The 23,837-nt window shown below is 40.6% G+C and overlaps 1 protein-coding gene across 7 annotated transcripts in view; it reads right to left on the reverse strand.

The window, feature by feature from the left end:
- Window positions 1–251: 251 nt before the first annotated feature.
- The window catches only part of xpo1b (exportin 1 (CRM1 homolog, yeast) b), a 39,024-nt gene continuing 15,438 nt past the window's right edge, over window positions 252–23,837 (reverse strand). For 3 of the 7 annotated variants that reach the window (XM_046401018.1, XM_046401019.1, XM_046401017.1), the window contains 24 exons: window positions 22,875–23,006; window positions 22,415–22,516; window positions 18,070–18,142; window positions 16,476–16,537; window positions 14,679–14,723; window positions 12,208–12,389; window positions 11,044–11,092; window positions 10,812–10,931; window positions 10,440–10,568; window positions 10,193–10,351; window positions 9,849–10,046; window positions 9,049–9,187; window positions 8,180–8,361; window positions 7,787–7,943; window positions 7,494–7,657; window positions 7,254–7,388; window positions 6,967–7,150; window positions 5,820–5,926; window positions 4,939–5,133; window positions 3,427–3,595; window positions 3,058–3,192; window positions 2,783–2,942; window positions 2,592–2,688; window positions 252–1,715 (listed from right to left, as the gene is read on the reverse strand). In XM_046401018.1, coding sequence (XP_046256974.1) covers window positions 1,569–1,715; window positions 2,592–2,688; window positions 2,783–2,942; window positions 3,058–3,192; window positions 3,427–3,595; window positions 4,939–5,133; window positions 5,820–5,926; window positions 6,967–7,150; window positions 7,254–7,388; window positions 7,494–7,657; window positions 7,787–7,943; window positions 8,180–8,361; window positions 9,049–9,187; window positions 9,849–10,046; window positions 10,193–10,351; window positions 10,440–10,568; window positions 10,812–10,931; window positions 11,044–11,092; window positions 12,208–12,389; window positions 14,679–14,723; window positions 16,476–16,537; window positions 18,070–18,142; window positions 22,415–22,516; window positions 22,875–23,000 — 3,216 coding nt within the window. In that variant the 5' untranslated portion in view covers window positions 23,001–23,006 and the 3' untranslated portion in view covers window positions 252–1,568. Of the gene's footprint in view, window positions 1,716–2,591; window positions 2,689–2,782; window positions 2,943–3,057; window positions 3,193–3,426; window positions 3,596–4,938; window positions 5,134–5,819; window positions 5,927–6,966; window positions 7,151–7,253; window positions 7,389–7,493; window positions 7,658–7,786; window positions 7,944–8,179; window positions 8,362–9,048; window positions 9,188–9,848; window positions 10,047–10,192; window positions 10,352–10,439; window positions 10,569–10,811; window positions 10,932–11,043; window positions 11,093–12,207; window positions 12,390–13,306; window positions 14,458–14,678; window positions 14,724–16,475; window positions 16,538–17,032; window positions 17,082–18,069; window positions 18,143–20,517; window positions 20,585–22,414; window positions 22,517–22,874; window positions 23,007–23,612; window positions 23,759–23,837 lie in introns of those variants that run through there. The other 4 variants (XM_046401016.1, XM_046401020.1, XM_046401021.1 and 1 more) reach the window with 4 other exon arrangements.

Genomic DNA, 23,837 nt, shown 5'->3' on the forward strand with positions numbered 1-23,837 from the left:
AACAATTTGCATTGTTTCGCTATTTCTTTAAAAATTCTTAATGCCCCCCCCTGCCAAAAAAAAAAAAAAAATACTGAACCACGACTGGCTTCCAAACTAGCTGCGGTGTCACACTGTGATGTTTTCATTCAAATGGAGTAACAGTAAGATGTGTTTTTAAGGGAAGGGGGACCAGCATAAAAAGATCACCAAAATGGGTCTGTAAAAATGGGTCCCTGTTGTGTAATGAAGAAATGTGAGCAAACGCAGGGTTATAAAATTCTCAACTTTAATCAGTTCAAAAAGTTCACAACAAATGTAACACCTTGAGAAGGGAAATTTGCCATTAGAGATTGGGTACTTATTTGGATTTATACATTCTTTTCCTAATTAAACTCGTTGGCAATGCATTTGCTCTCTGGACAAAAAGCCTTTTGTTTATTTGGACAGAACTCAAACAGGTACAAATGAAAAATGCAAAAATACAAAATTAAATGTAAACCCAGTTTAATTTTTCATTTTGCTCTAAAGGTAGTGTCTTGAAGCACTACTGCATGGTAAACAATCTAAATTAGTACAATTCAAAATCTTCAAAGCCTTCTGAGTTAAACAGGAGCTGTTATAAAGATGCAACCAACTAAGAACCCATAAATACCTCCGCCACTTCCTTAAAACATCCCATTAATGAAGGCTCACAAATGAGCAACAATCCTCTTAGAGGAAAACAAAACGCTGATGTCGACTAGGCGACAGCACACACGCGCACACACCCACAACAAAAAGAAACAATAGAATAAAAGGAAAAAAATGTTCCCATGGTATTAAAGATGCTATACAATTGGGATGATATGCACATATTCGGTTTTGCTTTCCCTAAAAACCTCCTGCCGGCAGCAGCCAACACTTTTTTTTTTGTTTGTTTTTATTTTTTAGGTGAAGCATAACTCATGAGCAACAGATGCTGAAACATGAAGCAGCATCTCTCAACCTTCATTCATTATCCGTTAGATTCACATTCTCCCACAATGCCGTGGGGCACCAAAGAAGCGGTGCTATAAAGGACCACTTCCTGTCGTTCACACCACAGGTCTAGAAGCCTCAATGCCATCTTGACAGATATGCTGATTTTTTTTTTTTCTCTCCACAAAAACCCTGCTCAGACTGTATATATAATATATTTATATATAAACAAATATATGGGAAGAGCTGGGAAAAAGAACATGGGGGGGGAGTGAAGGGAACAGAACAAAAACAAGATGGTTAAGTTGTCCTAATCATGCAGGTCTTGGGATGGGCCAACAAAACATAAGCTTAGACTAACAGTTCTGGAAAGATATCACACAAAAAGTCTCCATAGAAAACGCAGATTATGTAAAAAGGGCCACAGGGTGACGCGGTAATCATTTACATATTGTTGGCATTGTTTTGGTCAAGAAACAACCAATGGGACAATCCGCTCTGCAGTGGGCGAGCGGCCTCCCACCACACTCAAGTGCCTCTCTTGGGTTTTGTTTGTAGTTGCTGTGGTTAGGATTTGTTTGTGTTTGTTTGTTTGTTTGGAGTACTGTACAGTTTGGTTGATCTGGTGCTCAGTCACACATCTCCTCTGGGATCTCATGAGGGTTGAGGATGCCCGGGACTGACATCTGTATCTTGTGTTTCTCCTCCTGGGCCTGACGAAGTGATGCCTCCCTCTCCTCCAGGAACAGGTCTGAGGTGTCCTCGCCTGCAAACTCCTGAAAGAGCAGCAGAGAAGACGGAAACACTGTGGTTAACTGCAGGGTTTAAACTGTCACAATACATCTCCATCCACCTGTTGTTCCACTGCAGGATCCTGACTAGAGTTTGAACAGTCGTTTCATAATCAACTCACTTTACAGTTGATTGATTCCTCAATCAATATATGAAATGTCAGAAACATTTTTTGCTGCTTTCACATGCCTACATTTTGGAGACATTGTATTGTACTTTTTATGCCACTACATTTATTTGGTACCTTCTAGAGTTGACAGGTTATTACTTGTGTTGTGTAATCAGACTGTCTTGTGGGCGGGATACTGAGTGAGACCAAATATGGTGACTGCAGACAGGGGTGGCTGCACAAGAGCCAAAGTAGCACATTTTAAATTTTATTTTACTAGTAATTGAGCATAACAAACAAACAAACAAAATAAAACAACCTAATACAGAGAATCAGAAAAAAGCTGAATATTGGACCTGATAATCAGTCTGCCCCTACTGAATGTGTCCTGTTCTCACACAGTTGAACTATAACAATAAGCTGGCACAGTAGCTTCAAACCTCCTATACTTAGAAGGACAACCAGGTCATGCAGGGAAATGTTATTTCTGGAAACAAAAGCTAAGCAGCTAACTATGTAGTCCCTGATAACCTCTGTGTTAAAAGCAAAGTCGGGGCCCTACAGGGTCTTGTTCAAGTTTAGTTCAGCTGAGCAGCAACCAAACGGACCGGGACAGACAATTCTCATACATTACATGGACTTACACACTGCATTTTGTGTATGACTTCGTCCCAGAGAGGAGCTACTCCCTTACACCTACAGTAACTCCCAAACAAGCAGAGCATTGTACATGACGCGTACACAGCCTCACCTTTATCTGGACAAGGAAGTCCCTAAGGTGTTCCTTGAAGGCAGGAATGTCCTGGTTTAAGCTGAACAGCCCGGTCACAAACACCTTCACCTGAGCACTAACACAAACAAAGGCACACAGTGAGCGTGAACAAAGTTAACTTAACTCCAACAGAGACCGTGTGTGCATGTTCATTGTGTGTTCATGCTCACTCTTGTAGGTGAGGGAAGGCAGTCTTGAGCAGGTTGGCCACGTATTCCTGGATGAAAACCTGGTTGTTGGTGGGGCTGGCAGGGTTAAGCACTGTCGTGATCTTCCCCTCCTCCACCAGGTTGAACATGTAGGCCAGGATGGATGCGTGCATCGTCAGGCCTGCGGGATACACGGCAACACCCCTTTACCAAAGAGACTACAGATGCTCATATGTGTGCGCTCAGCAGGTCTGGACCCCCTGGTGGACCCGCAGTTCACATGTGTGTAAACTCACCAGCGGTATGTGATGTGTCCGTGACCACCGAGAAGATGTGTTGTAGGATATCGCAGAAATACGTCTGGTAGAAACTCTGGGCGGCTGCTTCCTCCTGGGCCACATTCTGCAGCAACGTGTAGAGAATCTGCAGACCTGGATGAGCGGAAACAGATAAATAACTTCGTCTTCCTACATGTCGCTCACTTCATGTTAAACCTGTACATTAATGCAGGCACAGAGGCACGATCTGACATGTAAATATCAGTGACAGTTTGAGAAACATAGCATTGAGGTGAAGTATCACGGTGCCTGCGGTGTCCGACACTCGTCTCTTAAACAAAAGTGTTTCTGCTCTTTGAAGATCATGGGTGTGTCAGCCCAGCTTACCAGTGTCAGCCACATTCCTCATGGTGTGTTTGAAGGCCCAGATGATGGAGTCCAGCACCAGTTTGAACTGGGCAGGGGGGATAGCGAGGAACGCAGGGAAGCAGTGAGAGTTTACAGCTTGCAGTAAGTAGAAGAAGTGGGTCCTGTGCTCTGGATATTCCTCAAAGTTCTAGCAGAAAAACACAACAGACATGTTTAAATGTATTTACTCCTGCTAAAACATTCAAGAGTCTGTCCAGGTCTGGTTCATGCACTGTTTACAATCCCACACAGGGGATCGTATTCTTGACCCCCTCACTTTTATAGTTTCAGGTTGATTTTCTTACTGAAGTCTCTATGAACTACTGCTACTCTGCAGCCACCACAACCCAGCACGAGAAGGTCTGAGTGGATAAAACTGGGTGATACTCTCATCTGAGCTGCCCTCGGTTATTACCATGTGCTCAAAGCAATTTCACAAACAAGTTACAAGCAGCAGCGAGTGGTGAGTGGCGCTCCAAGTCTTTTTAAGCTCTGGGTTTTGTCTCTCAGGGCTGAAAAGAAAACAAGTCAAAGAAAAGGCAGAAGATATTTCAGAACTTGCCTCACGATCTACGTCTACGACCACAAGCATGCCCAGAATCCTAGCTAAACCACTGAAAAATGCCAACAAGTCACAGCCAACTGGATTTCACTCAATGGAGGCAAAAGTGAAGGGTTTTAAGTAGGTAGCTTGCTGTGCCCCAGGCTAAAACACAGCACACATCTGTCTTTATCTTTTCATCACACTTGGAGATTTAGTGACAGATTTTTTTTTTGTTTGTTTATATTTCACTGTATCAGCCCCACTTCCGAATCCAATCTACAGTACACTTGTACTGGCTCGCTAGGCAACACTTTTGGGTTGTGCTTATATTTTGAATGGTGCACACTTTTTGTTGCATACTTTTTTTGAAAAATGGAAAACCGAGCATGGGAATGTTTCTCGAAGGCTTTCTGCAGGCTCTGACTAGTTTGCCTCATGGCTTCAGGGATGACACCAACAAGTAGGTGAGAGTGACTGATAACTCTCCATTGCAACCTGTTTCGCTCTGCAGAGCTTGAAAACTTTCCAGATTCAAAGGTCTGGACATGTTATTGAAAGACTTTTCCCGTGGTGTGTTGCACATGTCAGTTGATATCTAATATACATTTTATTGTGGTTTTCTGCCAACAATGACCTATCAGGTCAAAGTGCACAAATGTAATTAGTCCAATACAGCACTGTTATTAACAGACTACAGTGAAGGCCACATGATATAGACTGCTTGTTGTGAAAGTGTTTACATTTTTACTGAAGCAGTCAAAGATCATATTTATCTTTGACTAGTGCTAATCAATGTACATTATTCCATATATCTCAAAGAGACTGACTCTAACGCAACTGGACTTGGTTACATGTCTTTGAAGACGTATCTGTGTGCTACAATGGTGACCAGACCACTTCCAGTGTGTCAGATCAGAAGCTGTGTCTGGTTGATTGTTGCGCCATACCTTGTTGATCATGTTTAGGGTGCACTCAAAGACAGCATCAAAGATCTGGGGTATCTCGCTGGTGATGTGTCCCCCGAGCTTGTTGACAATGGTTGCCATGGTGCTGAGGACCTCGGGCTCACGGGCAGCGGGGACATTGCGTTGGTAGTCGATGAGGACGGCATCCAGCAGCGGTGGAACAAAGTTCTCCCCTACCTGGAAAAACGACAGGAGGGATCAGCAGGGATCAACCTGTAACCGGTGGATCGCTGGTTCGATTCCCCGTCCCGGTGTCCATGGTTGAGGTACCCTTGAGCAAGGTACCTAACCCTCACTGCCCCGGGTTTGCTGTGTGTGTGTGTGCACGTCACTTGGGTGGGTTAAATGCAGAGAACAAATTTCGTTGGAGTGAGTTCCCTCCAATGACAAAATATGTCACTTTAATCTTTAATCTTAACATGTCAACAACAGAAAAACAGACAAATGCTGCAAAACTGGACTTCTGGATATTAAGGCTGTGTTTTGGCATTCTAAAAAGGTGCAGCTATAATTTTTTGCACTTCTGTAAACTGTGAAAACTGACCAGTCCTCGCCTGCAGACACAGTATGAGTTGTTATGCAGATACAAACACAGCTGAGGGTAGAAACAGATAAGTCTGCCACAAGGAAATTAAATATTTGTCTTTGATCTAAATATACCAACTGGATCAGTTCTACTTCTTCTCTACTGTCAACCGTTTCATTGATTGTCACAGTGTGTAGCATCTCCTGAGGACACGAGAGTAAAAATACATCACCGCTGTTTGCAAGACCACATTAACCCTTTCATTTAAGTCTGCTGTTTATGTTACTGTTCCTCTTTTCCTCTCCCAGCAGTGATGTGCCTCTACATGGTTTCTTACCATCTGTGGGTCGTTTGATCGACTGACCCAGCCGGAGATTAGTTTTAATGTCTCTCGTTTGACCGTTCTCATACTCCGGATCAAGGGCTGTTTTGTCACCATCTCACCTGCAACAAAAAGAGGAAAGACATTGCGAATGTCCATAAACACTAATAATATACACTGTCTAATAGCATACTGATTTCGTGTGAGGAAATGCTAGATTGGTCCCCAGAACATTTTCAAATTATGTTCAGAAAGTGAACAGCAGGGTGCATGAGAGCCCAGAACTAAAAGTTTAGGACTTTAAAATAACTTTTCCATGACTTTTTTTTGTTCCCAAAACTGGCCAACACATTACCCTTAAAAAAGCTTGGTTAAACTTTTGAGAAGGATTTTTCACTCCTGCATGGATTACAATTTCTTTCTGCCAATGTAAGTACAAAAATTTCTGGATGCTTGATCGTTACAGTACTGACAGACCTCATGCAGCACCTCTCCTCCCACTTCAGCACAGAAACACAGATGAGTCACCAAAACAGGCACACGCAAGGAAAAAAAGGACAGTCTTTCTGGCCTACAAACAAAATACCACTACTGAATGACAAAATACTAAAATGCTACTGTGTGACGAGCGTAAGTGAAGGCTGTAACAAAATAAATCTACTGCAACTGCGGGACCAACCACAAAATGACAGTTCATTTCCTTACAACATAACCTATCAACACATGGTATCGAAAGCATTTGGGGGATTTTTCAAACCTGGCAACACATTGAGGCCATGCTGCATTTACACAAAGGACTGCATGCCTAAACAACAATGCAGCCACGCAGTCTGCGCAGTGTACAGGTTTGGACACTGGTTCAACAACCCAAACAAGTCCCAAACAAACGCAAGGTACAGATGAGAACTTGAAAAACTTTAGGTTAGGCCTCAGTGGTGCTTAACTCATAACATGGTCATGTCCTAGAGATGCAGCGGATGACCTGAGGACATTAAAGAAGTCAAACTGAAAAAACCACCTGCTGCTTACAGCATATCACATTCTGAGGTGTTTTAGGTTATCAGCTACCATCACTATCATCATATCATATGTGGTTAACAAGCCAACGAATGAATGAATGTTACTGGTCAGCTGCATGATCACAAACATACACCTCCCGTACCATTTGTCTGAATGGCAGCAGAGATGTTCTCGCTGAGGCACTTGTAGACGTTGAGCATGTCAAGGTAAATCCGTCCCAGCTGGATGACAAATGGGTGTCCCACAGCCTTACAGGCCCTGACATTGGTCTTCAGGATGCTCCCCAGCTGTTTCACAGTCTCTGGGTCCTTCAAGATGTCCACGTTCTGAGGGAGCAGCAGACTACAGATTAGTGTACTGTCCTTGTTGGTCTATGCACTGGTATTTGGGTAGCTTTTTTCAATATGTGGCAGTATACTTGTCTCTTACCTTTGTGGCCTGCTGGATGATGCTGTCCCACACTTGATTGGGCAGCAGCATGTATTTTTCTATCAGGTGCTCTTGAACAGCCTGATCTGTCTGGGCCCCAATCATATAACCTACTGCCTCGTAGAACGTGTGCACCTGGACACAAACAGCAGAATTTGTCAGCATGCAAACTTGCTGGGTAAAAGAAAACAATAATAATGATGATAATTTTCAAGCAGAATTCAGTATCCATTTAGTGACCTGTTGAGGTTGAAGATCACAAATGATGGTGTTGATGTTGTTGAGGATCTCATCGATGAAGGGCATCACCTCTCCCACCTGCACCTGGATAAAGTGGCGTCGGCACTTCTGGGCGATCTTGATGAAGGTGTCGCAGGCCATGTCTTGTACACCATCATGGGTCTCTGATGAAGGAAGAACCATAGTAATTGCATCAAATGGACCTAATTAATATCTATAAAACACATAATTCCAAGTGTCAACATTTTCAAACCAAAACAGAAATAAGTTTTAAAACTGCCCTCATTTCTCACCATGCATGAACTCAAAGAGTTTATTGACCACAGTTTTGAGGAACTTCCAGTGGGCTCTGAGAAAGCGTGGATACTGGCCAACAATATACATGATGTTGGAGGCTATGATGGCCTTGTTGTCCTTGCCCCTCTTCTGCTCACACAGACCCAACAGATCCTGAGACAAATAGAAGGTTTTACAATCAGATTCAGGACCTGGGGTCAGTGTTTAGAGTCCTGTACAATTGCTCGTAAATCCTGAAGCATAAGAACCATTTTTTTGAAGTCAGTAACGTTAATTTTTACAGGTATATAACCTCAGACATGAAATTATGAAAATTGTGGTGGATCTCGAGCTCTACAACACACATCTTGGTTTTCTTTCTGCCACAAGTTCAGTGGGGTTTTTTATACCTTGATGACAGTGACCAGGAACCTCTTCTCATCCTCCTCGTGCATAGCTCCACTGATGGACCCTATGGCCCAGCACAGTGTGTTGAGGTTCTTCCAGGACCATTCAGTACCGTTCACCTGGTTGTGGAGCTTCTCTGTCATTATGCGTTCTGTGTCTGCATAGTCCAGGTGAGTCAGGTACACTGCAGGATGACAGAGCACAAAGTAGAACTGGATTATCAACATGAGTGTGATGTTTGGTAAACTTCAGTGAAAAGAGCATCGCTATTCAGTTGCGAACAAGGACAAAATGTGGATATGATCATAAGTAAATGAGGAGAACCAGTGAAAAGCTTCATCAGTGAACTGACATTGATTAGTATAGCCACAACCCACTTTTACCTGCAGCTGGTGCAGATATTATTTTATGACCCTGGAATCAATATAATCATTAAATTCATTACATTCATTACATTCTTAACATCCAATGTTAGAGGCAGCCATAAGTAAAGAATAATCAGTATAAAAATCAAAGCTTTCCATACATCAGTTCATTTTCTTAACTGCTTATTTTGGGTAAAAGAGGGCTGCTGTCTACCCACAGAGTTTCCACATGATCTAACCTGTCTTTGAACTGTAAGAGAGCAAAACTCACACAGACACAGAGGGAAAACATGCAAACTGCACACAGCAAGACCCCAGCCAGCCAGCAGGGCTTTTTATTTTGAGGCTGCATGTGATTCGTGAATCAAAAAGATACTGGGTAGATGCATATTGCAATTACTATCCAAAAATCACTCTCTGTGGTGATGATCAATTTTTTTAAGACACACGGCCCTAAGGAAAGACAGACTAAGGATAATGCAGATGCTCTTACTACTAAATCATACCAAGGGTTTCCCTCATGTTCTTGTAGAGGTTGATTGAATCAGTGTCCTTCATAAACTCTCTGACCACCTCTCCCTGGTCATTCTCCACCACCAACACCTCCTCCGGCTTGGCCATCCGACTTACCATCAGCAGACGCACCTGTCAGGAGAGATAAACAACTGTCAGCATGTATGCATGTCACAGAGCAGCCTCACTGCTCTCACACTTGGGTGCATGCACACACACACATATCAGCAACCTGTATGGTCTTAAATGTGATACAATAATATACGAGTTGCTTGTCTTATTGCCACACACACACTACGTATGGAAAGGTAAAATTTATCACAAGAGAAAAAAAACTTTGTTATTTTGCTTTACTAGCTGCTGATTTTCAGTAATGTTGTAACTAACAACTCTTCTGGCAGCAGTTTAGCAGCCACCTGTTGCTTGACGAGTGCCAACTTCTAGTATGACTGTGAGCAAGACGCTATGGGTTCCAGAAACTGAAACTGTTCCACACCCTTAAACACGTAACTCCTGTTCCCTCTCTAATTTATAAGTAACAAATCTTTCTTAGAAGAAAAAGTCATAAATTCAACCACAACATTGCAAATTCACAACATTTTGATTTTGAGATTGTCAGCTTATGACCAGGTTGTTGACATCCAAACAATTAATTCATCAGATTGCGTCACATATGGATGCAAATGCCGATCAGTGGAGAAGGGATAATGCTATTCAGAGCTACAGGTGTTTTAATTCTTATTAATAGCTGAATGAAGCAGTTAAGTTTCATGTAGTTGGTTGTATGTGGTACCTTAGAGAGTACAGGAAGATAGAGCTGTCTGCGTGGTGGCACGTCAAAGTGCTGGTTGCCAGAGAGCAGGGGGGACGTGGATGTAGAGAAGGGACTCTCTCTGTAGAGCTCAGCAGCCAAGTGGTTCCAATACTCGAGACAAATTTTAAAGATCTCGGTCTCTTCCACCTCTGACACCAGCAGCATGTAGTGGAGGGCCTGAAAGAGGATCAACGAACAAAGTGGGCCATAAATGATCTACGTGAGTCACCTTTTTTCGTCTTATTTGTTTATTCTGCGCAGTTATCTCCTGTGCAGCCCGCCTAGACAAGCCTTAATTCCACTGTAGTGTGTCCCTGTCTCACCTCCATTAAAGTTTCTCTGAGGTTGAGCCGCTTCTCAATGAGCTGCCCGTGCTCTTTAAGGAAAGTACAGAGGAAAAGACTGAGATTCTGGATGAAGTTCTGCTCGTCATCTTTCCCGTTGGCGTAGGCCAGCCGAATGTTGGTGTTCAGTGGCAGCATCTACTCGGATATGGATGATGTTAAGGTTAATAAGTCTTGATTAGCATCTTTGCAACAAAACTGTTAATAGTCTAGTAAGCTAACCCACCTGTTTGAGTTGACACATGGTCAGGGTAAAGAGTGTGACAAACTGCTCCTCATACTGGCTGACGCTCACACCGGCAATCTCTGTGAGGCACTTCAGTGTCACATTGCGAAACATGGGCACGTTCAAGAACTGGAAACAGTTAAAACAAGGGTCTAAATTGAAGACAATTTTGGCTGACAATTTCTGCGTTTAATATAGCAGTTATGTTTCATATTTCAATGCCTAACTTTGTCTGCATGTGCTCTACTTCACCACTGCCAACAAATCCATGCCAGAACATTTGTTTAGAATATGCATTTGGACTTTGTCAGGAGTCCTACAACTCCTACAAGTCAACTTATTACATGACATCAAGTGCATTTGCGTACACACCTTATACACCAGTGTGCTGATCAGTTTGGTTTCAAAGATGTATCCCAGAGGAATCCAGTTGAGAAAACGTAGGAGGGTTTCCAGAGTGGCGTGAACCAGGGGGGCATTCTGTGAATTTTCCTAAGGTGCAGCCAATGAGACGAAAAACAGCTGAAGGACAAATGCTGGGGTGGAAATGACAATGGAGATTGTACAACATTGCTAAAAAAGTAAGAGACGAGGGTTTGCATACCATAACAAACTGGCAAAGCTGGAATATCTGGGAGAATTCATTGCACATGCTGAAAGAAAAGAACATTATGAGACATGCTGTATTTTAGAGATCTTCCTGCATTTGAGATGATAATCCATCTTTCAAAAGATCATATTGAAATTAAACTGTGAAGGCTTAAATTAAGTTCATCTCCATGCTTGATCTAAAAACACATGTCTAAATACAATGTGACTGATAAATCACAGTCATGTGCTGAGCTAAATCTGACCCATCCAGAGGCATTTCTTGTGTTTATCCCCACAGAAGTGAGTTTTTGTAATGTTTTTTAATGGCAATGGAGGTTGTCATTATTTCAGTCCAGATGGCTGTCTCTGCGGGAGGCAAACTTCTTCATCAAAGTTCAAAAGTGAAATAGTTGCCCCATGAAGGTTCTGTGACAACAAGAAGCCAACACAGCAGTGTGTAAAACCAATATTCAAATTAAGTGGTGTAGTGAATGTAGTCAGGCGTAAGAATGTTACAGCCATACAGATCAACAACTACACACAGGCTGAAGAGAACTTCTACTACACACTGCAGGCTTTTGCTATGGCATGCAGATCGAAATGTTTGGAAGAGGATATCAGAAGTCCAAGAAAGCACACATACAAAACTATTAGCTTGTACAGCATCTCTGGGAGGATCAGAATAAAGAAAGGGCAAAATAATATGTTAGTAAACCTGCTAAATAGGATCGTGTAATGCCACAGCTAAAATATTGGTCTGTGGAAAACAGAAGTGTCAACAACATGAGACAAACGCTTGCTCAGTTTACAGAACAGGTCGTTTGTCTGCAAGTCTGTAAGTTGCAGATAACAGAATTAGAACACTGGATTAATGCTGCAATATTTTTACCCTGAGATCATATTTTATGATGGTCTGAAAGTGCTGGACTAATGTGGACTCTTAGATTTGACAAAACTGACAAATACTTAATAAATGGTGTAATTAAGTGATGTTTAAAGATTTTGTGATATTTCACAAAAAAAGCATCTTCTGACTGTGGGCTTGTAGGTTATTGAGGTTAATTATAAAGTCTATTAAAATTTACATACACCTAGTGATCCCATCAAATAAACTCCAGGACCCTTGCTACAATTAACAAGACTGTTCTTCCAGAGTGTTATGATGCAACTTGCTGACCTGTCTTTTAGGTGCTTGGCCTTGACCTGGGTCATCTGGCCACTGGAAAAGTCAAAGACTTCCTCACTGAGCAGCTTGAGAATGACCATGTTGTTCTGACAGAGGCTCTCGCTGGTGCGACTTGCCCCCACAATGTCACTGATGAAGGTGGGCCAGTGTTTGGGCCACTCTTGCTTCAGGATCTACAGACACATACGAACACATATTGCTGTTAGATGGTTTAAAAAAGACAAAACAAAACAACACTTTCCACTGAGAAGGACACATGACCTGAAAATGAAAAACTGAGGGGATGAATCTGTGACTTGCTAAAAATAACTTTAAATCTCAATTCAAGCCTGTGCCCCTGTTTCTATGATCACATGGCAGTAAAATGGTTAAAAATGTGTAACTCTGCTTCTGAAGTCACATGATACAAGACAACCCCACAATACTAGAAATACAACCTGTATGTGCACAAACATTTTAAACACAGCTTCCTGCACACGATCATAGAATCTGGAGCTCCACAGTCCCCGAAGGCCAAAACAATGTTAGCTCAGCTGACGTAGGCACTGATTCACTCTCACTGGCATTAATGCAAAGTCACTCATGTAGCCAGTGCCTGCCCTCACGCAAATATACATCAAATACACACGGAAATCTTTTAACGTTCAAGAGAAAAATTCTGAATGTGGTCACTGTGGTTTAATCAGTCTCAAGGCCTTTTTAATGTCCATATCACAACAGTTTCCTGAAGTGATGGGCACTTCTTTGCTGATCAGCTCATTGCTACAAACCCTGCGTTATTCCTGGAGTAAGGATACAATCATCACTCACACTGTTATGTAATACGGCGTCTGTGTGTGTCATTGCTGATAACCTTTTAAAAACTACTACATCAATAATGACTAGAGACAATAATGACTTATATCCTGATGCTACCATATGAACAAATACACCGCTTCTCCTGCAGATTTTGCTCTTCATGATGAACCGCTGTCCAATTATGAGGCCACAGCAACAATTTATAAACAATGACATTCACATGCAGACATACAATATGAAAATAAATATGCAGTTTTTTAAAAAAAATAAACAAATTATGAACTGCACCCACATGGACTGTTTTAGAGTCAGATAATAGGCCAATTAAGAGTGACATCTTCAGGTTATGAAGTATCACTACAAAAGCTGATGGAAGCATCGGGGACACCAAAACCCACATGTTTGACCTGAAAGAAAACAATCAGCTCATCAACCTCTTTTATAGATGAATTGTAGATCGCTGTGTTTCACCAAAACAGAGGTAAACTGCTAGAGGTAATGAATTGTAATGAGAAAACTAATAACCTGTTTTAACCTGTTTACCACTGGGTTGCTCTGCACATGCTCCCTCACTGTAGCTACAAAAAAGCCATTAATCAGTAAGTCACACTGAGCAGTGACATTAACATTACATCACTGAACATTTATTATGATTCATTATTTATAGTCATCTAGTTCACCTACATTTTAATCGTCTGCCTTAACCCTCAGTAAGCACAGTGGCAAGTTAACCTGGGAGAAATAACCAAACACATTCACTCAAGAATTTTCAGATACAGCCAGTGAGCTATAATGTTTAAGATTCGTCTGTAAATCATATTCTTTTCCTATTATATTTTTGTGCTTTATGTTGTACTTTGTATCAATACATGCCTTACAACTTGTCAGTGGCTTTCAATGAGTAGAACATGAGTAGCTGGCTAGAACTGAGCTTCCTGCTCCGGTATGCTCTCTTACTGTCAATGTGGATAACTTCACTGAAACGGTTTGCTGCCACTACTTTGTGCTTCTCCACGATTCAATCTCATGCAACACTGCAGAGTAAATAAAACATTCCACTGTTTCAACAGAGCACAATGACGGGTCACAATAACGACCATGCATCACAGAAAATACTGAGCAATTAAAAGCCTCTTGCAAACTGGCTTGAGGCATCCCTATAAAAATACATTTATCTCAAACTTCACACTAACTCACAGTTCACTTTTAATCAAAAAGAGTCAGCTTGGCCAAGTAGGTGCAAGGAAGGAATTCAGTGTACTACAGGAAGATTAGGGTCATAACTGGGGAAGGAAAACCCAAAAGCTAGTTCTGAGGATTAAATAAGACAGAAAGTCTTTGCCTGAATCCTAATTGACAAAGATCAAGTGCTTTAACTAATAATGTGATTTTGGTATCTGATTTGCATTTAAGGTTTTCCATTTCTCATAACTCAATCGTCAGAGTTTCTGAGGATATCATGAACACACCACACACAAACACTGTCGGGTTTTTGCGCACGCACACACACGTATGCACTGAGGCTCTGTGTACATCCCCATTACTGTTTAGTCTCAGCAGCAACACAAGATCTGACCAGATAAGATATGCCTGTCAAAGCAGTTTTGAAAATGGTTCATTATGTAACAAAAATCATTGACTTGTAAATGGTATTGATTGCTTACCTGAACAAGGATCATGTTCAGCTTTCCAATGTACACCTTTTCTTTCTAAAAAGTTAGAAAAACAAGGAGTTAATAAAAGTTAGTCACACTGTCTCAGTTTTGGGACACAAAGCCTCTGTCATGTCATCACATCATTAAAAATGTAACCTGTGACAGTGAGACAATTAAGAGTGTGGTGACAAAAAAAAGGCAAAAACAGAAACAATAAAACTTTCCAGGTCCAGATTTTGGAAGAATCAGAGAACATCCATAATGTTTAATTTTTGAGAGCATAAAGACGTGTGTTTTCAGGCATCTTAGGACTATTAGGACTAGGACTACTAGAAAACTTGAAATTAGCTTCATAAACCTGACGTATCCTTAAATAATAGACTGCAATGAAGTTACACTCATATAATACTTCCTATCACACTGCAGCAAATTATGGGTTTTCAAGCTGAATGACATTATTATTTCTGAATAGATGAGCACGCCTTTGGATAAAAGACCATTTAGAGAATCCCTTACTGTTCAAAAACATTCTGACAATCTTGGTTACAAAAACAGTCCGTCCAGTTGGGTTTAATGTGTAATGTTTTGCAGCGTTGTAAACATGAGAAACACATCTGGACAGCTGCTTTCTCAGCATGAACTTAGTTATCAAGACCAACTTATCCCCAGCTAACCTCTGGATGAAAGCAGTTTGCCTTGCAATATTACACTGGTAAAAAACTGCCCACTGTTTTGCTCACTTCTGACTTCAATCACAGTTCAGTTTTCAATGTAGCTTTCATTTTCTTTCAATTTCACTTCCATTTCACTTTCATTTTTACAGTAAGACTGCTGCTAGTATTAGGTACTGAAGAGAAAAATGTATATTCAATAATATCTATTAAATTCTAACATTAGTTAGGCTCCACAACTAACATGGTTTCCTCTCTCCAATGTCGTGCTCATACAGCAGAGTGACAGCAAACCACAGAGACTTTCTGAAAGCTGCTTTAACCGCTAATGGGCTTTAATTTCTCTGTATTTCGTTTCACAGCTGAACATTAGACAGCTGTGTTTGTACACTTGCTACCTCTCTCATGTGAGTGATGCATGTTTTCAGGTAGACTGCTAATAAAATCAGAGATATTAACTGCTAACAAGTGATAAACCCAGTCAGAGCCCCCCCCACCCCCAACTGCTGATTCCCGACAGTTTAGCATGTAAATCACGTACAAAAGAGAGTCAAACGCTGTGTGCTCCAAAGGAAAGGTATAAAATGCTGCTGACTGTATGTTAAATACAGTCTCAACACCTTAACTTTCTGGTTGTTGAAGTGGTCAGGTTGGCTGAAAGCAGCTGAAGTCACCATCTTTGGTCTGTATGACATAGCACTATGGTTACCAGCCTTATTCATGGCCGTCCTAAGACTGGCTAAAAGAAGTGACAGCCTGCTCTGATGTAACACAAACACAAAAATCAATGGAGAGTTACTCCACTTTGTAAATATGCCTGTCAATGTCAAATGCCAACAGAATGAGTCTTGGCAGTGGTAAGTAAACATTTAGACCACTTCTTTGTAGATGGCTTTGGCACTGAAAACTTGTCCAAATAGTTTTACTATTATATTATTTATTTTAAAAATACTATGGAAAATAAGTCATTTGTTCAAAATACAACTTAAATATTAACTTTTCATCAGAACAATGTTAGTTTAGTTTGCCACTGTTTTGTCAACTTCCTTGGCATTAAGTACAAGCTCACACACTGCACCTGCTCAAATATCCAAAAATGTCATTGAGGTTTCATGTAAATTCAAGCTTTACTCACCTCCACATTTGATGCATCTGATGAAGTCTTGATAATGAGACCAACAACATACTTTTTAATACCTGGCAAACACACAAAGGTATAAGGAGAACACTGTTAGCATGTCCCAATAAAATATGTCAATCTAAACACATCCTGACATGACAAGTTGCCTGGAGCATGTTACTCATAACCCTAACACAGTCTGCTGGCTCAGAACTAGCTGAAGCTGACAATCTTATCCCAGTACATTTGTACTTGGGAAAAAAGTGTGCTCCTCCATTAACATACACTTGCAAAGCTTGTTGGTAAACACATGGATGTGGGCTGCAGCTGCCACTGAACTTCTACTGGGCAAAGGTTTTTGTCAGTTCAGTGGAAGTTACATTTCCCCAGGTGTTTTTATAGACAGTCAATATTGTCAATGTGAGCAGAGCCTCTTCAAAAATGTGTTTTCAGCTCCCTCGCATTTGTTTCTAGACTGTGTCTGTACTCAGTTCTGACAATTATGTGCTGGGGTGTAGTGAGCGGAGCCGAAAACAAGGCAATACTCTGACACAAGGGGGGAAAAGACATACTTGCCGGTCGCCCTGCACTGGGTTTGCCACTTGAACAAAATTCAGGCATCTACGGTCAGAAGTAGGGAAGTCTTAGGTCAATGAAAAAAAATGAATTTTGAGCAAAATTATAGAAGAATGGAGGGAGCAGAATCAACTGATTTGCACTTAAACAATTACTGATTGTATGTCAAAAATCATTGTTTGTTGCTCAATCCAAATCTATAAGACAATTTTCATCCCACCAAAAACACAAAATTCAAAAATGTTTAGCAGTAGGTGGTGACAAAGGAAAATAAATTTGGTTTTAAAGACAGGAAATGTTGAGCTATGTTATAGCAGAATCGGCAATTAGGCCACAGTTCAAGTGCAAAAATGTGAAACCATACATTTGTTATAACCCTATAAAATTACTGTACTGATATACTGCTGTAGATAGCAGAAATTGATCGTGTTCACGGTAAGTATTCATGAAAATCTGGAATTCTTCCACTGACATCCAAATAAAGCCCCTATGTGTAAGATCTAAAAATGTCTGATTTTGGCAACTTGTGGTGGTAGTTTCAGAAAAGACCATGTGGCAATGACTAATCCATGCCAGTAACACACATGCCCTTCTTTCCCTTATGGTAGATTACAAAGAGACACACTGGGATTGTCTTGTTTTCCTACAAACATAAACATATGGCATTACAGTAATTTGAAAAACTGTCACACAAAAATTCAAAACACTTGGAGGTTTAAATATTTTAAAGAAACGTACGCAGGTGAAGTAATAACTAACTAAAGTTCCTCTACTTCTTTTAAGACCCCTTAACAAAGCTTTAAAATCAGCGATGGGGTGTTTTAGTTGATTCCTCTCTAAAACAGCTGCTACAGTGCAGAATCCAACCTGGCTTGCAGCGACCAGTGAAAGCCAGTCAAGCAGAAAACAAAGCAGCATGCTTAGTCAGGGAACACTCCTCAACTTGGTAACCGCATGTCGCAACATTTAAAAAGGAAGTAACACTGACAGAATTCAAACATTTTGTGAGTTATGCCACAGAATTAACTTTTACCTTCACACTGATTCCTGGGAAGAATCTTCCATCTTGTTTTGATAACCGTTTCCAGAATCTGAAGAGCATAGTACTGTAATATGCAAGGAGGGAGAAGCATTAGGATAAAGCTATTATGATAACATTCACTGAGTCAAGCATTGTGTAAACAATATGAAGTGGACCAGCCTGTAATAACTTGCATTTCTAAATTAGATTGGACTAAACAACGTCTTTCATGCAAATTTTGTAGCATCCAGAACATTCACTTGTAGTCTGTCTTTTAAAGCTCTATGAGCAGCATTAAGCCGGAATACTGCAGAAGTCCTGCTGTTTCCCCCAGCTTCACACCAGACCACAAAAGACAGAAGAAAAACACAATAATCCATTGTCCAGCTTTGGTTCCGATTGGTCAAAGAGTGAGTCTGATGGTAAATGGTCCAGACAACGTAACAAGGTCTATGTTAAATGCTCTTTACAGAGTCTACAAGACACTATAGGGTTGGGCATCGAGAATGTTTGTCCTCTTAACTGGAACTGAATACACTACATAAGAAAAGTGATTTTGTCAAGAAAGAATCTGAATTAGCGACTCCTCAAAGTCTGAACCTACTGTGCTTCCGTCTACCTCACTGGTGCGCATATGTCAACACACAGGTTTGGTGTTTATAACGTGAGAGACTGGAGTGTGGGTCCAAAAATGACAGGAGTGATACAGTGAATGTAAGAGAGAAAGTTCATATTATGATAAAGCATATACTTCAGCATGCGTGTACGACATCAGACACACCAACTTTAGCCATATATTTAAATAAAAGCACACCCTTTATTAATCTGAATGGAACCACTTTGTCAATGAAGAAGGGGCACCAACACAGAAGGCTCCAACAAAACCTGTGGGATGCCCCCCACATTTAAGTTGAACCTGGCTCAACCTTTGCTGAAACACACTGTCCTCCAAACAGTGTGCTGATGGTGCTGTGATGGTCAGTCAGGTATGTGCAAGGGCACATTCTTTGTAAATCAATTTATAAAATAAACACCTTGTTTCTTAAGATCACTGACATAAAAAATAAAATGATTGCTGATGAGCTAACTTTCCAGCAATATCCTCCCTGATAACATTACAAACCACTGTGCAGTTTGATAACCTTTCAGATTCATGGATCTACTACTGAAAGCGGACTCCAGGGTAGTTCAACTAGGCTGAACGCAAGATGTCCGAGGCGTGTGCTGGGCTGCTGCGCTGCTCGACGCAGTAAAAATCTGTTGTTCACGCTATTGGAAATAATGGGTTTTAAAGTGCAGTGGAGCTGTTATCATGAAGCATCCTAAAGGTCCTTAAGAAGGCAGCATTTTCAGCACTCACAGCTCAAATCATCATGCCCCAGAATCAGCTAATGCTAGCATGGCCTAATGAGATCATGTCAAGTGCAAAAGCTGCACAACATTCTAAATAAAAATGTGAGGATTCAGCTTGTTTTCGCTTGCTTAAAAATTAAAACGCGAAATACTTCATCATTTAAGTGACTTCTTATGGTAGCCTAAAATTTGTTGAAAATAATGGAGGTATCTTTGGCTATTTTGTCCCTTTTACTAACCAAACAGTAAGCCGAGAATCTGAATGAACAATTAGTAGGAACCAGAAAGGATATGAAGAATCCAAATCAATAAAAACCTCTTCGATACCCAACCCTAAACCGTGTCAATCAATTTTCCTAACACTATGGTTCACGTCTATGGTATGCCTAAATAAGATCAATTTAACTGGTGTGTCATAAGGAACAGCAAGACCAACCACAGGCTATGCCCTGTATTCATTTCTGATTGCTAAATAGTGAAGCATCAAGAAAAAAATATTTATTAGTTTATGCTCTAATGTTACTTGAACTGACTGTTTCAACTGTAGGGATCATCAATTCAAGAGTACAAAAGTCCCCAAAAACAATGATGACAATAAATAACATGTTATTAGAGCAGGATTAACAGTGCTACAAATAATGGATGCTGGAAGATTAAAAGGTGAAATCTCCTTACAGGCACACAGACTGTGCACTACTGACAGGTGTCGCTTGGAGTGTCACACACATTTCTGGCATGTTTTGTTTCATCTTTAACTGCCACACTTTGAATAAAAAAAACAAAAACACAAAAGGGAAGAAGAGAGAAATTATCAGCAGATAAACTGACATTTCTTTTTAAGCCAGAACACATTATTAAAGGTTCTTGGCTGAGGAACTGAGGAGAAGACGACGTGGGAGGATGAAGAAGAAGATGCACTGTAAAAGGAAAGAAGGTGGGGCGGGGACAGAGCCATGATCCCTACAGGTGAAGTGAAGCCATCAACAGTTTGTCTTTCTAAACTGGGTCCTATTGACTGCAGCCTGCACCCTCCCTCTGTCCAATGAAACAAATGCAATAGAAACGGATGAACAGAATTCAGTCAAAGGGAATTTAAAAAGGGTAGACCTTGTGGAGGCCTGCCGTCAAAGCCTAGCTGTGTCATGATGCACAGGATGACACACCCCTTTTCTTCCTATTACAAGCCATAAACATAATGGAACAGTATGATTAATATCAAATAGTCACAGCTTGAATTCATTACATTTTTTCAAAAATAAATACTGTTGTTACTAAGAAAAAGCCAAATGCTCACAGTGCTTTGAAATTATGCACTTTTTAAACTAATGAAACAAAATAAATGCAGAATTCAAGAAGTGTTTACCTTTTGTTCCCTCTTTTCCTCTAATGACCCGTTTTTGGCAAATTACAAATTTAAAACTAAAAGAAGTACATTTGACACAACAACTTAGACATTAGTAATGAATGTCAGTGTTAAAAGCAATCTTACAGGCAAGCACAAAAGAAAAAAGTAAATGTCACGTTGTGTACTTTGAGGAAGTTGCAGATGCACGGTACTTTAGTTCTTACTCATTTTCCAGTATGGACATTCAATTTGTGAATTATGCTTAATTATTTTAAGGAACAGACAATTTTGTTTTGTTAATACATATGTGAATACGTGCACAGGCCTGAAAACTGAATCACTGTCTTCACTAGTCACAGGCAGCTTCACAACCCTAAATCAGAGAACTTCAAAGGACAGATGATTGCTCAATAGTCAATTTATTATGGTCATTCATTTAAAAATTAAAGAATATAACAATCAATAATATTAGACACTGTTCGTGTGAATGTTTTGGCGTCTAGATGTATGTTGAAAAGGGAGAATAACTACAATAACTGATCAAAATCCATGCTGTGGGGGCAGCACCTTTGCTTTTACGTGACAGGAAACCGCAAGGTAAAAGGTGTTGCTGAAATCGATGACGAGCTGGTAGTGAGACTTCATTCAAACTAAATGCTATCGCCTGCAGCTCTTGATCCAAGTAGTGTGCTGTGCATTTTTTAAAAACTTGAACTCAGCATATCTTGCAAAAACTGATGCACCAAATCTTAAACACCAGGAAGTTACCGTAAAAGCCACCACATACAACTGACCCCGTCCATGTATCTTACTATTAACGGGGACTGGGGCAGCCCACTCCATTTTTCTACTTGCGTTGGCAGCTACACTCCTTTTAAGGAATACAAAAATAAACTGGACTCGCCCTGCATTTTTTGTCTTCCATTCTATATTCAGTAAAGGATGTAAGTTGTACTAAAATACATTTATAAATATGGATTTGTACAGTAACTTGCAGAATGTCAGGCAAAGCAAGAGCAACAACTCTACCATTTCTGTTTCCACTACCAGATTGTGACCATGTCAAATATCTAAATAATTGCTGTTTTCTTGACAAGTGATCAAGATAAGCACTTCAAAGGTGGATTCCTAGAGGGTGCAGAGAAAGAGACAAGGGGACTCTGGGTTAACAAACCAAAGCGATACCAAAATAAATACAGCTGATGGGATAGGTATGATTAAGAAAAACAGGGCTCATTCCCATTCAGGCCCAACTGGGTAGAAACTTAGAAGGTTTATTTAGTGTTGTATGGTATAGTATAGTATGGACAAGCAAAGTCAGTGGTTTAACTGGTATGCTCCAATCCAACAGAATTCATTTTGTCAAAAGGACAGAGGTTAGGGCATAGTGCAAACACTGCTCGGACTATGTATTGAATCTCTGCTCTGTCCACGTACACCCACAACATGCACTCACAGTACATAAAGCTGCCCTCAAAAAAAGATCCACCAAGCAGCATATTTTCTATGACTAAAACCATTCTGTCAGCAAACATTGTGGCCTAGTGTAATGTTTTGTTTTGTTATTTTGCAAACTACAAAATCTGCGATAGCATACACTTCCTCAAAGCACAAGTAAGTGTTTTTGCATTAATGCTTTATGGACTGGAGCTAGCTTACTTTGGTGTTCATGTTCTGGGAGAACTCAAGGATAGTGTCCACTCTTGTCCAGGCATCAGGGTGCTCTTTTAAGTGTGTCAACACTTCTTGTGCCATTCTTTGCTGTAATACAAATATGAATGACACTTTAGATGTAACACTGAGGTTCCATGAAGAGACTTGCAAATGAATTTTAGAAAACAGGACAACAGTCATTCCTTAATTTGTCTGCGCTGTAACTATCATGTCACTTTGTCACTCCTACACATATTTATTTTACAAGTAGAAGATGAAAAGAAAAATGAATAAACAGTGTTTTAGGTTAGGTGTGGGATAAAGAGGACTTGTAGCATAGAAAAACACAACTTGTCAAAAATGGCAAAAAATAAAATATTTTTCTTTTTATTCAATGCATAATCATACATTTGACATGAAAACAAACGGCATACTTTGTGTCAGATGGCTTATAACTCCAACGTACCTGTGGTCCCACCCCATGATATAGACAGTTCACCACATTATCCAGCAGGTTGATATCCAGTTTCTGGTTGAAGTCCAGCAGCTGCTGTGCTGCATGGTCTGCTAACATTGTCATAATTGCTGGCATAGAGCTCTGCAACAAGGACAGCAGAGGGAGGGGTCATGAGTGCACCGAACACATTCAACAGGCAAAGTCATGTGAACAGTGTGTTTAGGAACAATTCCAAACAGCTGACCACTAAACAAAAATCCCCTAGACCCACCACTGAGCTGTCATCTTAATAGGTGTCACAAACCTGTTCAAAAGGTATATAAAGGCAGGAGAGCTGTGTCAATTCTTCTGTTAGACTATTTAGAAAAGTGCAGTTTAGCTGAAAATTCTGAATACAATGCTCCACCCCAGGCATCAATACTTTCAAGTAAAGACTGGTGGAGCAGGGACCCATCCAAAAGCTGATCACATTAGACCGTTTCCGCAAAAATATGTCAAAACTTTAGGTAGCCTTTAATTTTATTGGTGATCCGAGGACTTTTCCCACACTGGCACCACACTGTCTTGCAAAAACAGGATAATACTGAACTGAAAACTGCCAAGTACACCATTCATAAATCCAAAGTCAATGACATTTCCCAATTTAAACAAAGAACCGATTGAAAATAGAAGTAAGCAGCCTGCAGACCGCTCAGTCCGTCTATGTTACCTACTTAGATTCACTAATCAAGTACTTCTTTCTCCTACCATATTAAGAAGGTTAACCGAGCCACGTGCCGGATATCTAGACGACGTCACGTTGTTTACATCTGCAAGTGATGGAGCTCACTCCTCCAAACAGCGACCGCTGTAAAAGTAGCAGGCACTAGTAGTTTAAAAAAAGACCTGAATAATGAATGCAGCTTACAACTGTGTTGACATTTATCTGCACTGCCTGTAACGTGGCTAATGTAAACTGCGTGTACGCGGAAG

Source organism: Scatophagus argus, chromosome 10 (genome assembly GCF_020382885.2).
Source record: "Scatophagus argus isolate fScaArg1 chromosome 10, fScaArg1.pri, whole genome shotgun sequence".
NCBI lineage: Eukaryota > Metazoa > Chordata > Actinopteri > Scatophagidae > Scatophagus > Scatophagus argus.